Source organism: Rhipicephalus sanguineus, chromosome 4, assembly GCF_013339695.2.
Source record: "Rhipicephalus sanguineus isolate Rsan-2018 chromosome 4, BIME_Rsan_1.4, whole genome shotgun sequence".
Taxonomy (NCBI): Eukaryota; Metazoa; Arthropoda; class Arachnida; order Ixodida; family Ixodidae; genus Rhipicephalus; species Rhipicephalus sanguineus.
This window is the reverse complement of record NC_051179.1, coordinates 103,515,717-103,535,183: the sequence shown is the minus strand read 5'-3', so window position 1 is coordinate 103,535,183 and position 19,467 is coordinate 103,515,717. Positions and strand designations below refer to the sequence as shown.

General features: G+C 47.2%; 2 protein-coding genes across 3 annotated transcripts; both read left to right on the top strand.

The window, feature by feature from the left end:
• The first annotated feature begins 247 nt into the window (after positions 1–247).
• LOC119391451 (solute carrier family 22 member 7-like) lies at positions 248–1,743 on the top strand. The gene has a single exon (XM_037659132.2). The coding sequence runs from the start codon at positions 313–315 to the stop codon at positions 1,741–1,743; it is 1,431 nt and encodes a 476-aa protein (XP_037515060.2). The 5' UTR covers positions 248–312.
• A 6,279-nt stretch (positions 1,744–8,022) lies between these two features.
• Positions 8,023–15,158, top strand: LOC119388904 (uncharacterized). 2 transcript variants are annotated; one of them, XM_037656267.2, is made up of 4 exons: positions 8,023–8,454; positions 8,688–8,872; positions 11,839–11,955; positions 14,953–15,158. In XM_037656267.2, exons 2-4 carry the CDS (start codon positions 8,788–8,790, stop codon positions 15,150–15,152), a joined length of 402 nt encoding a protein of 133 aa, XP_037512195.1. In that variant the 5' UTR covers positions 8,023–8,454; positions 8,688–8,787; the 3' UTR covers positions 15,153–15,158. The 2 variants fall into 2 exon arrangements, with proteins under 2 accessions (XP_037512195.1, XP_037512196.1); XM_037656268.2 differs by lacking the exon at positions 8,023–8,454 and adding an exon at positions 8,565–8,615.
• Positions 15,159–19,467: the final 4,309 nt, after the last annotated feature.

Sequence of the window (19,467 nt, the reverse complement as noted above, 5' to 3'; positions counted from 1 at the left end):
ATAGAACCGCTGTACTATACTGTCGTAGTCTGCTTATCGCCGCTTTTTATTAGGGAAATTAGCGTGTCTAGGTCGAGGCGCCTTACTCCATTATGCGTGCGCGATAGTTCGCGGAGAAACGGTATTCCTGTCATTGATAAACCCTACCGCTTTTTCCCGTGTTATCCGAAGGGAGAAGACGGAAACGAGCGCCAAGTAGTGTCCTGTCACCGATGGGACTACGCCAGTGACAGACAGGGAGACAGCATCGTCAGCGCCTGGAACCTTGTGTGCGGCCGTCGCTGGCTCTACACGTTCTCGACATCCGCGTACATGGTAGGCGCGATGGTGATCGTGCCTCTGGCCGGCATCGCGTCCGACCGCCAGGGCCGCAGGCCCACTATCCTCCTTTGCTCCTTCACCATGCTGCTCGCCACTGTGGCCGCCGGCTCGTCGCAAGTCTTCACCATGTTCCTCTTGGCACGCTGTCTCGTTGCCGGCACGTCCAGCGCCACCAACCTCCTGGTCTTCATCGTGCTATACGAGGTTACAGGCAACGAACATCGCACCCTCTATAGCATCCTGGCTGCGAGCGTCGGTTCGGCGTTGGCGACGCCGCTGCTCTCCGTCGTGGCGCTGGCCGATCCGCGTTGGGGGCTGTCGCACGCGTTCTTCGTGACTGCCACGGCTATAGTGGCCGTTTGGTGCTACTCTATCCAGGAATCCCCAGTCTGGCTCATCGATACGCGCCGAGTTCGGCTCGCCGAGCGTGTCATACTGTACGCGGCCGCGCAAAATGGCATAGATCTGACGAAAGCCAAGGCCACGTTCAAGGCGCTCAAGCAGCAGCTGAAAAAGCGAGACTTCACGACCCCGACCGTCAGCATCGGCACGGGCAGCAGCGCATCGACGTTTAGCCGACGAGCAGCGTCCGTCCTCATTTCATGGTTCGGCGTGAGTTTTGCTTTCTTCGGAACCGGCCTCCGCGAGAAGACAATCGGTAGCCATTGGGCCGTGGCCGCATTCGCGCTGCAAGTGCTGCTGCTCCTATTCGTCTACAACGTCATCACGAAGTGGGGCCAACGGAACGCGTTGTCCATGCTGCTGGCATTGCTTTGCTTGTCCAGCGCCCTGTGCGCCGTCTTTCACACTCTGAACATGACATTCCCCTGGACAGCGCTTGCGAGGCTCGTAGTGGACACCAGCGCATCCGTCGCAATGACCATCAATTATTGCTACACGACGGAGGTGTTCCCCACCACAATACGCAGCATGGGGTTGTGCGTGTCGTACGCGGTTGGGCGAGCTGGCGCACTGCTGGCCACGTTTCTAGACTCGCTGACTGCCGACAACTTCGTGATGTTCGACGTCGTCCTGACGCTACTGGTGTTCGCCAGTTGCACGGCCATTCAGTGGCTCCCCGAAATATTCCTGCATAAGAAGAAGGCGGGACAAACCACGCAGCCGGCCGCTAAAACCGAGCAGCAGCGAAAGGAGGCGCTGAAGGCGTCTCTAGGTGAGGGCATCGAACCTGTCGGCGCGAAGAGTAAAACTCGCAAGTCGCGTCGGAGGGCCACACAGTCCTCCGCGTCTACAGACGTGCGAATCCCGTGTGGGACCACGTCTCCGGGATTACCGTGCAGCCCGACTTCTGAAACTGGCACTTCGCCCCGCAACGCAAAGCACTCGAAAAGCAACAAGACCGGCGTAAGCAGTGATGTTGCTTCGCCGCCTACGCCTCCACTAGGTCCTATTTCCCATTGAGCGCGTTTCCTATCACCTCAGCGTGTTCTATATTATTTACTCTGAAGAGCCCTTTAACCCAAGCCTTCAGCCGTGTTCATTTGGGTGTGACTGACTTCTTTGTAGATTTAGTGAATTTTAATGCTAACATCTTGATTTACAGGACGTGCATCAGAATGTGTATAAATATGTCCTACGCTAAGCACGTGTTATCTCTGTGGATCAGTAACTTGCGCTTTTTTGCTGCTGAATACGGACCATGTGGCTAACGCATGTAGTCAAGCTGCAGTAGTATTTACGCTAGCAGCAAGGTGTGCATAGCTGTCGCGTCCTCGTGCGAAAGCGCACACCTTCAGATGTTGCATAAGCGCAACGCCGTGCCCCTCAGAGTGCAATTACTGCAGGGTTATCCTGCTCATCCAAGCCGTGGCTCTTTGCGTTTACGTGCATCACTCCAGCTGAAACTTTGCATCTTTCTTTACGACTGTCTAGCATCTTCGTTTTGTGTGCTGCGTATGCAGCCGTGCGGGCACAGATTAGTAAACGATATGTAATAAATGTGGTCATTAGTGGAAGAGTAGAATAAATGCATACCGCCAGGTGCAAACGATCTGACGAACAGGACTGATGGCGTGGCGGTTCGGTCCACATCCGAAATTGTGATGGAGGTGGTGTTTCACCAAAAATAAATAATGAAAATAGGTATGTTTCAAGGTCTTCATCAAGTGAGCCCCCCCCCCCCCCCCCCCGATCCCCGTCAAAAAAAAAGTTGCTGGCTACGGGCCTGGTACCGACGTCACGTCGGGCCATAGGATACCCTTTGCCCGTCAGTGTAGTCGACGTTCCTGGTAGGCCCACGATCAATCCCGTTGCTAGAGGAAGGGGGGAAGCTATGAGCCCCCCACCCCACATGCCCACTCACCCCCCACCACCCAAAAAAAAATTGCTCGCTACGGGCCTGCCCACGATATGATTATGCTCCTGGGATGATTGGCACCTACCCACACAAGGTGATTGGCCAAGAATCGGGCGGATCATAGGGTGTGAAATTTTTAAGTGCGTATACAGGTTACAGAGCTAATTAGAATGAATAGTTATTTTTAATGAATAGCAGTTTTAGCCTAGACCATGTTGCATAACCTCGCAAACGACCAAAAATCATTGTCATTTTAACATAATTTAAAAATTATTAGCGGTTGATGTGTCGAATAAGAATTTGATTCGCATATGAATTTGTAGCACTGCATATATTCCCGCCCGAGTGCCCCAGCACAGAAGCCCCAAATGGCAACATTAAAGTTGAAGTAACTGGCAGACCAAGGTGCAGCATTACAATTTCAATAGTTCGTTTTCTGAGAGAGGAAAAACGTCGGCAGTCCAGCAAGAAAGGTTCGAGTGTTTCTACCTCATTGCATAAGGAACATGTAGGAGAGATCGCCAGACCAGCTGTGTGCATGTATAAATTAAGAGTTGGGATCCTACATCGCAATGTTGTCATTGCTACTTTTGTCTTCTTTATTTTACATCATTTTCTGCTCCAAGGAAACTGAAGGTGCTCAAAATCCGTTGATGAAGCGAGACTTGGAGTAAGCAATGATAAAGCGTGTTTTCTAAATCTGGCCGCAGCGACGAACGCCGTAACTGGAAGGAGATCAAGGACTGGGCCTGTAAGGGAAGCCTTTGCCAAACTGTCCGCAACTTCATTCAGTACTGTTCCTTTATGCACCAGGACCCAAATAAACCGCAGGTTTCGCAAATGCTGTGGACTAAGTACGCGCAATAATCTCAGAGTATGCGATTCAGCTGGAGTTTTTAAAGCAAGCAGAACACAATAATAATGAATCTGCTACTATACCCACTGAAGTTATGGAGAAGGGAAGTTTAAGCAGGGTCAAAATGACAATTAAGAATGCAGCCAAAAATATTGGTGTACCCATAACTACTCAATATGCACGAAGAAGTCGGTCTAACTCGCAACGCTTGACTCAAAGCAATAAAAAAAAAATAGGTATAGACCACTAATCGCTTACTTCTTCGCATAACATCGGCTCCCAGAATGAGTGGGATCTGCCGAATTTTTTTTACCCTCGTCTTCGGACCATCTGTGGGCCGATCACGGAGGCAGTGTAAAACCACGTTAGGTGCAGAAAGCATTCGGAGGGGTGCGGGGGAGGATCAGTACATCCACTGAGATGAAAAAGAAGATGACTTTCGCCTTCGATTCATCTTAGGCGAATACATGAGGGACCCTGTGAGTTCCTTTTTTTCTGTTATCAAGTTATAATAATAAACTGAAGCTAATGAAACATCCGGAAGATCCTTTGCATTTCTGTAATCGGTTTCATGCGGTGCACTCAACGAGTATTTGCTTATGCCGCACTTTGACCAAAGTCTTGCCCCGCCACGGTGGTCTAGTGGTTATGGCGCTCGACTGCTGACCCGAAGGTCGCGGGATCGAATGCCGGCCGCGGCGGCTGCATTTTCGATGGAGGCGAAAATGTTTGAGGCCTGTGTACTTAGATTTATTTTGGTGCACGTTAAAGAACCCCAGGTGGTCGAAATTCCCGGAGGCCTTCACTACGGCGTCTCTCATAATCATATCGTGGTTTTGGGACGTTAAGCCCCAGATATTATTATTATTGACCAAAGTCTTAGGAGGTGGATCGACCTCCCTCTTTGTGTTATTTGAGTAGCGTGCGTATCGTCGGCTTGCAAGGCAAGGTGACTGCCCTGGCGTCTAAAAGGCAGCTAATTGTCTCGCGTAACACCGCCACTCGCGTTACTGCACTTACGTCACTTTCATCGAAACAATGTGGAAGCAGCGTTTATTGTCATATTTCAGCGGGGCGAGCAACGCTAAACTATAGCTTGTTCGGTCATAGGAGGTCATGTGCAAGCGTTTGTGCACCACATTAAGATTGCCAAGAATAACCGGTATGTCTTTTCTGTGTTTAAACCACGCAAAGTGTCTAGTTATAAAGATTCCAATGTTTGTTTTCACTGTCCCGGGCTGATATGTATTGTGAATCACCTGTGCCGCATTATACCTACATGTCATTATAGTATCCTGATCCTTGATATTCGGGTATGCACCACACGTGACTGTGGGAAAGGGTTTCATGATGTACGCGACATGCATTTCGTGTTGTTCATGTGTTGACCAGCCAGGCATGTTCGTCCGACACCCATGCACTCTTATGCCAATTTTGGTACATACCAAGTTTAGGAGCTAACAGTATAATAACAATTGTCGAGGTATTACGTCCGAAAACCACGATATGATTATGAGGGACGCCGTAGTGGAGGGCTCTGGAAATTTTGATCATCTGGTGTTCTTTACCTTGCAACTAAATCTAGGTGCACGGGCCTCCAGCATTTCGGCTCCATCGAAATGCGGACGCCGCGGCCGACGAATTTCGGCTCAGCAGTCGAACACCGTAACCACTAAACCACCGTGGCGGGTAAGTTTCAGGAGATGACCACGAGAGCACCCATACCTAGGCGGCTTCATAGATGGGCAGATAGCAACGGTCAAAGTGCCTTTGCTTCGAAAAGAAATGCCTCGCATTTGAAAAAAAATACACGTAGAACCTCTTTTCAGAGTTGGCTGCGTGATGCGCTAGTGAAGCGTAGGCGGTTGCTCTCCCTAGAACGCTGTTGATTTTCTCACGTGACAGAGGGATGGACGAACAGCTTTCTCGATGCGTCGAGATAGAAATGCTTACGCATTTAAAACTGACACGGTTCCTTATGCATTCGTCTAAGATGACTCGAAGGCGAATGTCATCCAGCGTGCTTATTTGACTGTGCCCTTTTTATCACGCAAACTTCGCTTTTCTTTAGCAACGCGAGTGCCGCAAGGACGAAGCGAAAGCGCAGCTCGCGCGTATCCAGCCACGAGGTGCACGCGTGGTCATGGGATTTTTAACACGAAAGCGTTTTATGCCGGGATCCACCAAGACTTCACTGACGTCATTTCCATCACGAAGTGTCTTGGTAAAATGCACACGAAAAGATGACAAAGAAAAACTACAAGAAAAAGTTTCGGTGATTTGTATGACCTCGAAGTTGATTTTACTTCCCGACCAGACGGGTTTCCGTCAAAGCCTCGACTTCTTCAACACCGTAATGTGTGTTTATATTGCTAGAGATTCAAATGTGTATTTCTTGTCATTGCAACAAAATGGGGATACTGGTTACAGTGGACGTTCACACGGAGTTCCAACGGGGTGCTGTGTTCCGCATTATGTCTTGAGATCCCTTGACATGGCGGCTAGTTGCGAGTTCGGCAGTAGGCCTGTAAGGCTTAAAAATTTACGGTTTTCACTTGGATGAGGAGCAGCTACACACGTTCTAATAGACTCCCGGACACTTTAGTGTCCGGGAGTCTCTCTCGGGAACTGGCCACAGTCGCGCAATGCCTCAAGCCACTTGGCTACCCTGAATGGTGTAATTGAGGAGCCTAATTTACGTTCTCTCTTCTTTCAAACAGAAACTTAACGATACACTATACACACAACGTGAGTCCACTGTAATAACAGGTCAACACTATGGGTAATATGTACAGCCCTGCCGGCCCTGCGGAGGCCTTTAGAACCGTACCCATACAACGCGGCAGAGTCGCGCAGTGCCTCAAGCCAACTGAGCCACACCGAAGGGTGAAAATGGGGAGCTTAATATTGTATATCATGTGACTCGGTGTCGGCATGACAACGCACAAGGAAATCAGTTCAAGATAATGGTTCGAATACCGGCATTGCTAGCTTGCCCAGACACGGCGCGCAATTGTGGAAGCTATGGCTAGTCAGTAAAGAACGATTTAGAAGGTGTTCAGGTTGTACACATGCTTAAGAAGAGGGACAGGTGGTATACTGCCAGTTGGACTTTGCCTGAACCGCTTCTTAAACGAGTGTGCGTGTAAATACCTTTTAAATAGGCATAGTGCTCGGTCTTAGTGATATAGTTATATACTTATTCTGGCGCTCGTTGTGAGTCAAGTAGCTCTATGTAATACGAAGAACAGGTGCAAATCAGATAACACACTTTCCTTTTTATTTCCTTTCTTTGATTCATTGAAAACCATTACTATCACAAACAGAACATATTTGCGCATCGAAGATTTTGGTGTGGTCTGTGTATACAGTGCACTCGGAGAGTGGTTCATTTTGCTGCTTTTCATGTTGAAAAGGGAGGCGGTGTGAGAGGGAAAGTGAGATGGAATGCAAGAATTCGATACAATCACCTTTACACACCCCCATGTGTACAATCGGGCAGTCATCTATGCGACCTTCAGGGACAAGCGAAGGGCTCGCGGACTTTTCTGAGCGGACCAGGGGGGATGTAGAGGGAATGGAAAACTCCAGTTTCGGCAAGAGGCCAATCGTCCAGCCTGCTAAAGCCACCCGTCGCGGCGGGAACAGTGGCAGAGGAGGTTGGCTCTTCATATCTGCACTAAACGTGAATACAGGTGAGACAGCTATTTCGACAATACTTAGTGAATGATACTCGGAAAGAAGCCAAGCCCAACAGAGAAGTGGTGCATCCATATTGGAAGTACAGAGCGCGAAAATGGGAGCGAATGCAGGACATGCAGAACATTGTTGTAGAAGCGCACCGAATTGTGCTCAGTATGGGCGCATTGGTCTGTCATGCGTTACGCTGTCGGGCAAACGGCTGCAATATCTACTAAGGCACTGAGCTTGTCCCAAAGTTCGTCCTTACGCCCTCAACGCCGTGTTGTTTCTTTCTGAAATTCCTCGAAAATGAAATGGACGGTAAACACAAACACCTTTCGAAATTAGTACATGCCTGTGACACATGCACGTGTTTTTTTGTCTTTTTTCGGAATTCAACAAACGTTACTCACGTACTGAAGCGCCGGTGATAATTCCGAGTGCCTCGAACGACAAGCGTACAAAGCAGCAGCTGCCGACAAGTGGCGAGGCTTTCGGAAGGACGTCACTACTGCTGACATCTCGCCTCATCGAGTATGGCGGTCGTCAATTCACTTTACGAACCTATTTACCTACTCGACATGCAGACTGAATGCGAAACATTTCGGTTCTAGTTCTTTCTGTCTCACCTTTGTTCTAGAGCCTCTACTACTTTATTTCTTTGAAGCGCCCTCTGATGACGCCCTGTCGAACAACGCGCAGTCGTTGACAGAGTGTCACTCAAATAAAAATCGGCGCCACACGACGTGCGACTTGCGTTTACATCAAAACAAGTCGCTTCGCATACCTTACCGAAAAGGCCAGCGGCGCTATTCTCCTTTTGCTGCTGATGCTATGCTGGCTGATGCTGGCTGCAAACGCGGTACCACGACGCTGCGTGGGCCGAAATGGATGTGGCCCGAGTCGCACGTGATCCCTCACCTTCGTGACTCGCTAGCTAATAACGCAAGCGTAACGCATGGTCGCTGCGTAGATTCGGCCCTGCGTTCACGATCCGCACGGGTCGGAAGAAGGCGAACCGTTCACAAATCATGCGGCCGTATGCAAATACGAGGATTTGCCTAGAGGGGACAGACGTCTCGAGGCAGCGCCGTGAATCAAGGCGCACGCCATCAAAAGGATTCCCGCTTACCCCCTACGTTTGAAGGCCGGAAATTGAAGATGGCTGCGAAGACGGCTCACTGCGGGTCTGCGGCGAAGTTTCTGAGTTTCTACTCGCGGTACGAAGCTATCACCACCTCAGGTGCCGAAAATCGGCAAACTAATCGGATCACGAAAGGTATGTGAGCTATTGTCGGGGCACATGAAGCGGAAAGAGGAACCAACGTTTGCCTAAAATGCATTGTCTTAACGAGCAAGCATGATGTGCCTATTCACATGAAGGGCGGGCTTAGATATGCTAGAACAAGAACGTCGGCATCAGTGTACGATCTGGTTTATGTAAGCAGTTGCTTCGCTACTGTCGTATGCTTAAAACACTGTGCCTAGCTCACTCACTTCATTTTCATGCAGGTAGAGGGTTAGCTGTGTCGAGTGCGTCACTTACACTCGGACGACACCAAACGTCGAGTTCGAGAGGCGGCTTGACTCGACGCTGGCTGGAACGGTAGCCATGGCCGACAGGATGTCGCTGCTGCTTGCCGCCATGTTGGTCTCCTCTGCTGCCGCGATTGAGACCGGAAATAGGAAAGTTATTCGTGAGTCTGAATTTTTATTTCGCTTTTCCTGTTTCATAATGGGGTACTGGTTTCCATGGCCGTTTTATTGCGTCAAATGAAAGTCCAAGCCCCCAGGAGCCTAAAAAAATCTGCTGGTAGGCGCGAGTGCGCCCTGAAAAATAAATTACCACATGTTTTTGAAAGTTAGTTCGGGGTCCTACTGTACTCTGCAGAGGTGTGCCCAGGGGGGGTTGGGGGGTCTGAACCCCCCCCCCCTCGTAATTTTTCGGTTTTGCATGTGCATATATACACGCACACATACAAACGCACGCACGAACATACAAAAAGTATGCTTGACACCCCTCTCCCCCCCCGAAAAAATTTCTGGCTACGCTTCTGGTACTCTGACGTCACACGGTATCACCTTCTCGTCACGCGCACTCACAAGATATTGTTACGTTCCCACAGCCACTCCACTCCGTGGTTGCGTTGGTGACGCACAAGCAAGCAGTCATTCTATTTCTTTTTTTTTTTTTTGGGGGGGGGGGGGGTAGGCTTTCCCTGACGTCATCGCAATTAGCCATACTGAAGCGTGAAGTCACCAGAACTAGTACTGTAGACTGAGGTCACGCTACTATCGATGTCACTATGTGCCCCATTCGAAAATTGAGTTTAAAATCAAAATATAATATCAGCGTTTACTGAGCTTCAAACTTTGTCAGAGCCGTATCTGTATGCTGTATGACAGAGTAGACTCAGCTTCGAAAATTGGTGTCAGCAACCCTTTAAAACTAGGAAGCAGAAACGAAAGCACAAGCGTTATCTGACCTATACTCTGATGGTTTTAAAAATTTGCGTAAGTTTTTTTGAATATTTTGTGCAGAGTCCATTACGGTAACTGTTAATGACTTAAGGCACGCTTTTTTGCAGATGGCCAATTGAGACTAGACTTTGCGACGTTGCCTTGTGAAGTTCTGGTGCTTGTACGTTATACATTGCGTTTGTGTGACTGGGAATGGCGCGCAATTCACGAAATATTGGGCACACATTGCCAATTTGGAAATTTTTACGATTCTTGGGAATTTTCATTCAGACAGGAAATATTTTAGCTCCAGACGATGACACAAAAGGAAGGGCCTCTAGCACTCACTCACTTAGAGAAGCATCCGCTCGGGAAGAAAGCTACCGGAATACTCTTTCTTCAATATGTCAACACCTTCAAAGCTAAATAAACTTGGCGTAAGCGACGCGAACTCTGCTTACGCAAGTAAATAGCGATCTGTTGCGAACATAATTCCCTTGTACAAGTAACCAGAAAATGTACAAGAAACAAAACGTTATTATAAACCTTTATGTTTTATTGAACTTGTTTACATTACAAATTCGAGAACAAATTTTCTGAGTGCAGTTCAAGTATTATTGCTTCATCTGCGTCATTTACATTCCAAAGTATATATACCACGTTAGACATTCAGCACTCTTAATTTCACATCCAGAGGACAATATCTGTGGCGTTGGTTACCGCGACCTATAGCTAACAGTCAAAATTTTGTTTTTGCGAGCTTAAAACAGCACCACCGTCATGAGCTCTCTTAGTGCCTAGACTGGCATTATGTGCACAATCACCTAAATTACGTGGTGGGTTTCTCTTTTCATCGGGACTCGATTTCACCACTGAACGCGAAATTACTCTTGTGGCTGTCAAATTTTATTAGTAATGCACCAGAAAACAAATGATAAAAAAATAAGGGGAATCAAGGATATCGATTTCTTGTTAGATATAATCACATCAAGTCAACAGGCAATGAAGCTACGGCGAAAAAAAATATAGGAAAACTTACGGGTTATTCTGAATGAGGCGTAGAAATGATAACATAAGAAGGACAATGAACCGAAATTCCGGCGGCAGAACTCATACGCACATACTGAGTGGGTAGCATCTGCCTGAGGCACTGAGAAGAGAGAGTTAGGATATGTCGAATATGAGTGTGTGACATTAAAGAACGTATCCAGTTCTAAGTTCGGGTGCCGGCAGGTGTTAGTACCTAAGCCCAGCGTCCTTCACCAAACTGGGATGACTAGGGATGGAGAAGATGCAGGTCGATATAATAACAGTTGTCTCTAAAGCCGGATAGAACGGATAAAAAAGTATTTTTCTTCGTTATGGACCCCTAAACAATAATATATGAAAATACAAAGCAGGAGCGCGTCATTCTGCCCTGGCGTTTCCCGTCTTTTCGGCACAATTCGTGACGCCAGCAGTATGTTCGCGGGACGTCTTGAAGAAATAAGCTCTCAATTTTTTCTTATACTAGGGATATCAGCTGCGAATTGTCTCCTACGCTGCTTTGCTATGCAGCCGCACTCCCGTTCTGCTTCGTCTCTCATGACTATCGTGCGCGATGAACTGATTTCACTTCGTTTCGTGCGTTTTTGACTGCGCAAGCGGAGATAATAGCGTCTAACCTAAACGCGCGAAATCCTGATAGTCTCAATGTTTAGTACTGACGTCACAGTGACGCCACAGTGACGCCGTGATAAAGTCGTCACGTTATGATGATTTTTTTTGCATTTTTTGCATCACTCGTGTTGACGCCACCGACGGGGGACGCCGGTCAATCCGCCCTTTTCACGACGCCCCGGCGCAAGCGCTCTCCCCTAGCGCAAAAGTCGCGAAACGTCTTCTCATCTCGGAGGCCTTGCTTCTGGCAACACCGGTTATCCCGGCCCCTACCAAACCCTTACCAAAACGGCAGACGGAAGCACAGGAAAATGAGAGAGGCGGATTTTCGCGTTTGATGAGGCATCTAAGGCTTTCGCCTTAAGATGCCGCGTTTTCTGTCCAGCAACGTTTCAACGGTCAGACAATTACGCTCGTACCGTTTTTGTCTCTCTTGGTTGTTGACGGCGCGCTGCCATATCAGATAAGTTTGATCGGCCGGTTCACTTATCCGTATGGTTGAATTCACTCGTGGATTTGCTATAGGCACGGGATTCTCGTGCAGGATGCTTCTGGGGCAAGTGTAGTGTGATCCACGGGCCCTGGAAGAAGTGCGTGCCGAACGAGCAGTGCGACGGCAGCGAGTTGCGCTGCGAGCGACAGTGCATCCTGGAGCACACGGGTAAGAATGTGCTTGGTACACTCTAAGAGAAAATCGAGAACTCACCACGGTGGTCTAGTGGTTATGGTGCTCGACTGCTGGCCCAAAGGGATCGAATCTCGGCCGCGGCGGCCGCATTTTCAATGCAGGCGAAAATGCTTGAGGCCCGTGGGCACGTTAAAGAACCCATGAGGTCGAAATTTCCGGAGCCCTGCACTACGGCGTCTCTCATAACCATATCGTGGTTTTGGGACGTTGGACCCCAGATATTATTATTATTATTATTTTTCATATATATATATATATATATATATATATATATATATATATATATATATATATATATATATATATATATATATATATATATATATATATATATATATATATATATATATATATACTTTTTTTAAAGCTACAGGACAGTGTTATTCTATGGCGCAAGCAACAACCATGCCTGCCAGTACAACTTATCAACGGTGTTGCGAATGATGTAGGTGCCTCTGTAATTACAGCTTAATTACAGAGGCATCTGTAATGCCGTACATTAAGTACAAAAATACCGTACCCTTGTGGTCGGCACGTAGTTTTTGCGACTGAAAGACCTCTGGTAGCCACTTTGATCACCTCTTTACGTTACTGTACGCAATGAGCAACCGGCGCGGCCAAAGAGTTTTTACAAAATTTAGGAGCTCTTACCCTATCGCGAAAATGGGAGCAAGCGAAGCTTCGTGTCTGCGTGCCTGACGTACTACTTTTCTCTCTGTCTTTCTTTCTTTCGCATTGCGGAATGCTCCCTCCTAACTGTTACCTTCCTCAATGCTGGGAATCGAATCTTAATCCACGTGCTTAGCGGCGCAACAATACAATTCATACAAGCGACAACGACGGTCGTGCGTTCATATCCAGACAACAATGATATGTGAAAACGGGAAATGGCAAGTCAGCTCGATCAAAGATCATATTGCCGTATCAGAAACGGCTGATCGCCGGCAAGCCCAGGGTTTAGAGACCGTCAGTTATTGCAAAATGGCGCGTTCGAATACGCATGTGACGGGCGCACCTTCGAGGGCCGCATCTCTGTACGCTCGCTGCCGCCCGGTTTTTGCTGTACGATGAAGTCACCGCTAAAATGTGCGAGTTATAAAATATTCGCTGAAAAAAAACTATGTGCTGACCAAGAGGGCGCGTTTATTGATTTGTCTTTACGGTAGGGGTGTGCGAATAGTAAAATTTCATCTCGAATCGAATAGTGCCGCATAGCGGCCAAAAATGTCTAATATCGAATGCAAAAGATTTTATTGAAAATTGAAGGAAAGAAGAACGGTAATGCTGCGCTTCATCGTCGTGAGAGCTGCGGGCCCAAAACTCTTCGGCCGCCCGTTCACAGCAGCGTTCTAAATGCGCGCCGGAATGATGGGAGTTTCTGATAGAGTGGTGCGGTGCAGCAGCGCCGACTGCAGAGCGAAAACAAATTTTCATACGTCAAGCCAATCACCGAGGGTTTCTCGGGCCAAATTCGGGACGTTTTACGGCGTTTGCGGCATAGCGACCGAACTTCGTAAGAAGTCCGTGTCTTCGTTTCGGAAGCGAAGTTGCGAAGAGCTTGATGGTTCTCTCGTGTGTTCTTTTTGTTTACGGAAATGGCACAATCTCCTTTAAAATAAACATGTGGTCGCTTTGAACCAGGATATCGGTGCAAGTTTTAACGAAAGGCGTGCTGTAAAGACGTTAGAGTTAGTTTTAGCTACCCCACCCTAACCAAGTTGCACCGTTGGCCTTTGTCGCGCTTTTAGATATTCGTCATGTCGAATTATTCGAAACTTCGAATACTAGCTATTCGAAAGTCGAATCGAATTATTCGATTAGGTATTATTCGATTCGAATTCGAAACTCGAATATTCGCACGCCCCTACTTTACGGACAACAAGTTGCTTGTGCAGTAAATCTTTTCTGTATCCTTGGAGCATGTATGCGAACTTGTGGGTGGAGTATGCATTTATTCCTTGGTTGTAACCGACTATAGCTCGTTTGGAGGTCGCTTGAGCTTCGCCTCAAGAGTAGAACGCGAGAGCGTAATCGGGCTCTGTTCGCATCGCCTTCTCAATCGCTAGCCTCGCTTCGCTTCTCACTGGACACCTCAGCCGTGCCGCAAGGAAACGAGCGTCTTTGCGAGTTACATTGGCCGTTTAGAAGGCCTATACTGCAAGTACAGTTGCAAAGTGCCCACTACGCCATAATTATTCCTTTTGGAAATTTTGCGAATGTTGCCTTAAGGATTACGCGTCCTTAAGGCAACACGCGAACCTACGCATCTTCTCACTTTATTGATGCTCTTGCTGCTAATGATGATTAATTATGTCTGTGCGTTCTGTATGGGTGGGCCTTTAGAACACTCATTCATTGTCCAATTCACATGTTTTGACGCCTGCTGCGATTCTGCGCTTCTGCGACGCAATATCACGTGCGCTGAGGACATTCCTGGCACTTCATGATATTCATATAGTGTTTTTTTTAAGCAATTTCGGGCGTGGGCGTGGCTCTGTGGTAGAACACTTCCTTGCCACGCAGGATATTCTGGGTTCGATTACCACTCAAACTGAACATTTTTTTATTTTATTTATTTGCATCTATCTCGAATTTTCTCTCACGGACAATGCAGACTTTTCTCTCACAACCAGTGGCGTAGGCAGAAATTTTTTTTTTCGGAGAGAGGGGGCGGGCACCTCCTTGATCCGACATTTGGTCTGGGCAGATAAGTGTGGTTCAGTGTCATTTTGTGCCCTGTATCCTACAGAGAAGAAAACTTTGGAGGGGGGGGGGGCGGGGGAGGAGGAGGCCCGGGCCTCGTGTGCCACCCCCTGGCTACGCGACTGCTCACAACCAAAGGCGCCGACGCCGACACCGGAATTTCTGCGAAACGAGCTCTCTAACGCTATCGCGTTAATACATCTGTAAAGAGACGCACATGTGGTCTTACCGAGACCTTACCGGCTACTTCATCCATCTTCGACGCAGGCTGCCCGCCGAAGCACACACCGGGCTCGTGCCACAAGGACCTGTTCGCGTGGAAGTGCTCGACGCAGCACACTTGCCCCCAAGGAAGGCGCTCTGCCCGCTGCCACAAAACCTGCCTGCCGCGCGATGCCCGCCGCCGTTATGGGCACCATAACAGCTTCCTCAGCCACATCCCTTTCATCAGCGAGTTCTTCCAATAAAAAACATCGTTGATCCCTCCGTCATAGGAATCGGTATAACACGAAATTGAAGCGTGTCTTCACCTAAGTAGTTGATTGTTCATTGCACATTGATATATGAGATTTTGCACAATATCTGTTGGTGTTTGGCAGCTATAGCACCGTTTGACGTGGATGCATTCACGTTGACGCCTAGTGGTACATCTCCATCCCGGTGACTGACGCCCATGATCACGATTAAACCTTTGTGTTAGCTGAAGTAGTTAACATACACCGGAGAGCATATGGTGAATCCCTGAATCTCGTGCATAGACGGCATCAACAAGCGCATAATAAAACTGCTATTCGAAATGCACTAATTTAAAGCTCCGTCATTTTAGGAGAGAAACATCAAGGCGTGCACGCCTGTGTTCACGCATATACCACACAGCGCTTCAGGAACGCGAGAGGCAGAGTCCTTAGCTTGAGCCGTGAACGCGGGAAGGCGTTCCGCTGACCGCTAGCACGTCTATCACAGCACCAAAGCACTCACTTGTGCGACATTCGTGCCCTTCGACATCGTTGCCTTCCTGTTGCGCTTATTGCATGCAGCAGCTTTACTAGTCGGTGTTGTCGCACTTGAAGCAGCAATCGGCGGAGAAACGCTATCGCTGCATGTGGAAGCTGCGCTACTCTGACGACGAGGCGTCACACGCTAACACGACGCAAAATGCAAAGCGCGTAACTGCGTCGTCACCGAACCGAATCACCGCGTACGCCGCATTGCCAGTATAGCACCGACCGTAGGGTTTCCCACAATATTGCACCGAAAAACCCCCGTTGCGCTAAATCTACCGAGCGCTCCCTGTCAGCCCTCGTTAGTTTCACGACATCACCGCTCCCAGCCGGCGACACCACCCCCGCAAATCAAGAACGTGTGAGATATAAGGCGCGTTTTGAAGCCTTATGCATGTGCGTTGGTAGTGTAGTGGGGTAAAGCGCCGGGCAGCTATCGTCGCGAACCGACATGATAACTGTTCGACTCCCTGAATCAACGAAACTTTTCCTTCTGATTTTTCCTTGTCATGTGCTCGTGTGCACTTTACCGACGTCACTTCCGTGACGGAAGTGATGTCAGTGTAGTCTTGGTGGACGCCGGCATCAAGCAATTTCGTGTTAAAGTGATCAATAGAAGCATCAATAGAAATTGCGATGTATAAGATAACTACAGAGTACAAGGTTCGCAGATTTATAGGCTGCGTTTATTCCATAAATTTTCGCTTACACTGCTTAAATCAGCACGCACGGTGTCACGCGCAGGCAAGCAAGTATGAACTGATCTCGCTTGATAAATAGAATTCGGTGAGTACACCCTTCGCGCTGCTTTTCTATTCAGCGCGTCTCTTACTTTAAGCTAAGAACAGAAACCGATGCCGACCGAGGTTGCATTTCTCTCAAAATTTATGTTTCGGTCCGCACATGCGACCCTTGTTCACGATGAAGAGCGACAAATGGAGGGAACAAGGTTAAATTCGGCTGGAGTGAGGTGCGTGCGCAGACCGCATTATGATTTCCTTCCTTGCGGTTGAAAGTACCTGCCGCTGTCAGTATATTTAGTGTCTCAGAATATGAGCTCCAAATAAAAAAAAAAGGAACGAGTCATTCAACAGACAGACATTCAACATTGTGATTTCAGTTCGACAACGATGAAGACGTGCACTGCAGCTCCATTTACGCCTGGTGAATTCAATGTATACAGGACTTGCTTGAAATTTTTATTCCCGGTCTGGCGGCTGTCTCAATAATTTATTATCGATAAAAACTTACTTTTCTGTATATTATTGAACCGTTCTATGTAACCATCCGATCATCGCCCGCCACCGATCCTGCCATAGTGGGTCGCCCTGGTTGACTTGAAACCAACCAAACAGCCGCAGAAGAAGTGTGCAAATTCGTGATGTGCTTCCTATGATTATGCAACATAACTCTCCAGTAATTATCTACCATGATATTTTTCCGAACCACGCAAAATTACTACCTTATGGTATTTTAAATGAGCTGTTACAAGAGCACCTAAGTACTCTACCAACGAATGTTGTTATTGCAACGGACGCATCGCAATCAGAGGAAAGAGCTGGCATAGGAATATTTTGTCCTGAACTTGACTGGTCTTTTTCATTACGGTTGCCTGATTTTCTTCCTGTTTTTCTAGCCGAATTTATGGCAATAATATTAGCTTTACGCAAGTTAAGTATTTCAGTTAAAGTAGTTGCAATTGTAACCGACTCTTTATCCGTATGCTCTTCTCTTTCCGCATCTGGTGAAACGCCCATACTAAAGCTTTTTAAGGTACTAGTTCCCACTCATCTTCAATATGTTCATTTAATATGGGTTCCAGGACACAAAGGTTTGTTGTTAAATGAAATGGCCGATTCTTTAGCAAAGGCGTCGCTTTTGGCGCCAATTATTCCTGTTTTCCCGTTAACATCTTACATCACGATGGCAAGATTTCGCTCACTAACGTTCAGAAAAAGTTTCTCAGACTCAGCATTGACTGCTTCTCGAGAGTATAAGCACCTCTCATTTTCCTGGCGCAGCGATTTATCCACGTCAAGAATAATGGAAGTAGTCATGACGAAATTTCGTTGCCGCGTAAGCTCCCTCAATTTTTACTTACATAGAGCAGGTTTAGCGATTTCCCCACTGTGCCTCTTCTGCAATCAGGAGGAAACAATCGATCACTTCTTTTTATCCTGTCGACGGTTCACGACTCTGAGGAAAAAAATCATAGAACCACCTCTTCGGAAGCTGGGCCTGGAAGTATCGGAGCCGGTTATACTTTCTTTTGGGGCCACCACTCTGGGATACAGCAACAGGGATGTTTTCTTCGACATTGAGGAATTCATTCGACAGTCCAAAAGAATATCTATCTAAATTCTGCCGAAGTAAATATTTCATTACCAATAATTGAAACATAAATTCATTAGATTAGTTAATAATAGCTTCTACGAACGACACCCTTAAGATAATATTAGCAAAATTCACCCTCTACTCGGCCAATCCCCTGCATTGGGTGTGAGCCATGCACAGAGGACAACAACAACAACAACAACAAGTGTCTTGTCCAGCCCCGGTTGTTAGGTAAGCGCTATGCGCCTTGTCTTACGTAGCCTTCCGTTCCTTTTTTGTTCAGGCTTCGCTAACATATTCTGTAGTCGCCGTCCCGAGTGCTGCCTATTGATTATCGCATTTAGCTACTGTTAAAATCCGCACCTTTGAACCTGCCCTTCCCGGCGTCAGTAATTCCGTGCGTTGACGTAAACTTCGCATCCAACGCATTCCTTGCGCCTTCGGAATCGTTGCAGTTGCACAACGAGTTAAAAAAAATGCTCGGCTTCCGTTAGTAATCGTTATTAGATTTACAGGAAGTGCATACTGTAGGCGAGAACCCTTCGCAAGAACGTCAGGTAATAGAAGTAGGCTAGTATATGTGTGGCGTTCCTGACAAGGATCTATCTATCCAGCTAATTGAAAAGCATGTTTGACGTAAAACATTGTGAAGATCGATCGAAGAAGTATGCCTTCTGCACGCTTAGGCACTGACGCCGAGGCAAGCACTTAGCCATCCATCATGCAGGCATGTAGCCAGGATTTTTTTTTCAGAGAGGGGGGGCCCAAAGCCTAATTGTTCGAAAGAAAGTCTTTCCATGGCAAAGAGAAAAAAAAAGTTGCCAGGGAATATAGAAGGCTGGACGAATTCTCGTACGTGCTTGGCATCATGTAATTGGTTTTCGCAGAGGTATTCAGTACAGTAGACATATTTTTGAGTATTTTATCACATTCCAATCAGTAGTTTTTAAGTTGGCGTGTTTTTTAAGAAATAATTTACTGAAAAGGCTAACGACCAAATTCGAGAGCGTTCTTATTCTCAGGCACGCTTTGCGAATCTGGCTAATGAATAATATTAGTGTCAGGATTCACCTCAACTTGATTTTACGAACAATTTTTCCGTATTTTAATGTATCTTCATTTCGTCATAATGAGGTGATAGTGACAGAAGCCGCGGAAAAGTATGTAGGATTGCCACGAGTGCAGCGGGCTTTCGCCTTCAAAATGTAACATTACTGTCGATTTTTTTTATTCGCATAAGTCATTTTGCCAGCAATTGGGACTGCGTTGCATAATAGTCCAATAACCGGGCACGCAAATTACGTAGTCTTTCTTTCCTTATTTATTGATTTATTCCAATGCTTTCAGCAACTAAACTAACGTAAACGACTGAATTCCACCTATTAGAATGTTTCTTCTTCACATTGCCAATGAATTATTTATAGATTGTAAATAAGTTAAAGCGCAC

What these genes read in the sequence shown, in the direction of transcription:
- LOC119391451 (XM_037659132.2), top strand. Translation starts at nt 313, where the DNA reads ATGGTAGGCGCGATGGTGATCGTGCCTCTGGCCGGCATCGCGTCCGAC.
- LOC119388904 (XM_037656267.2), top strand. Translation starts at nt 8,788, where the DNA reads ATGGCCGACAGGATGTCGCTGCTGCTTGCCGCCATGTTGGTCTCCTCT. An exon ending in CGGAAATAGGAAAGTTATTC is followed by an intron (nt 8,873 to 11,838) that starts GTGAGTCTGAAT and finishes ATTCTCGTGCAG; the next exon opens with GATGCTTCTGGGGCAAGTGT. An exon ending in GTGCATCCTGGAGCACACGG is followed by an intron (nt 11,956 to 14,952) that starts GTAAGAATGTGC and finishes TCTTCGACGCAG; the next exon opens with GCTGCCCGCCGAAGCACACA.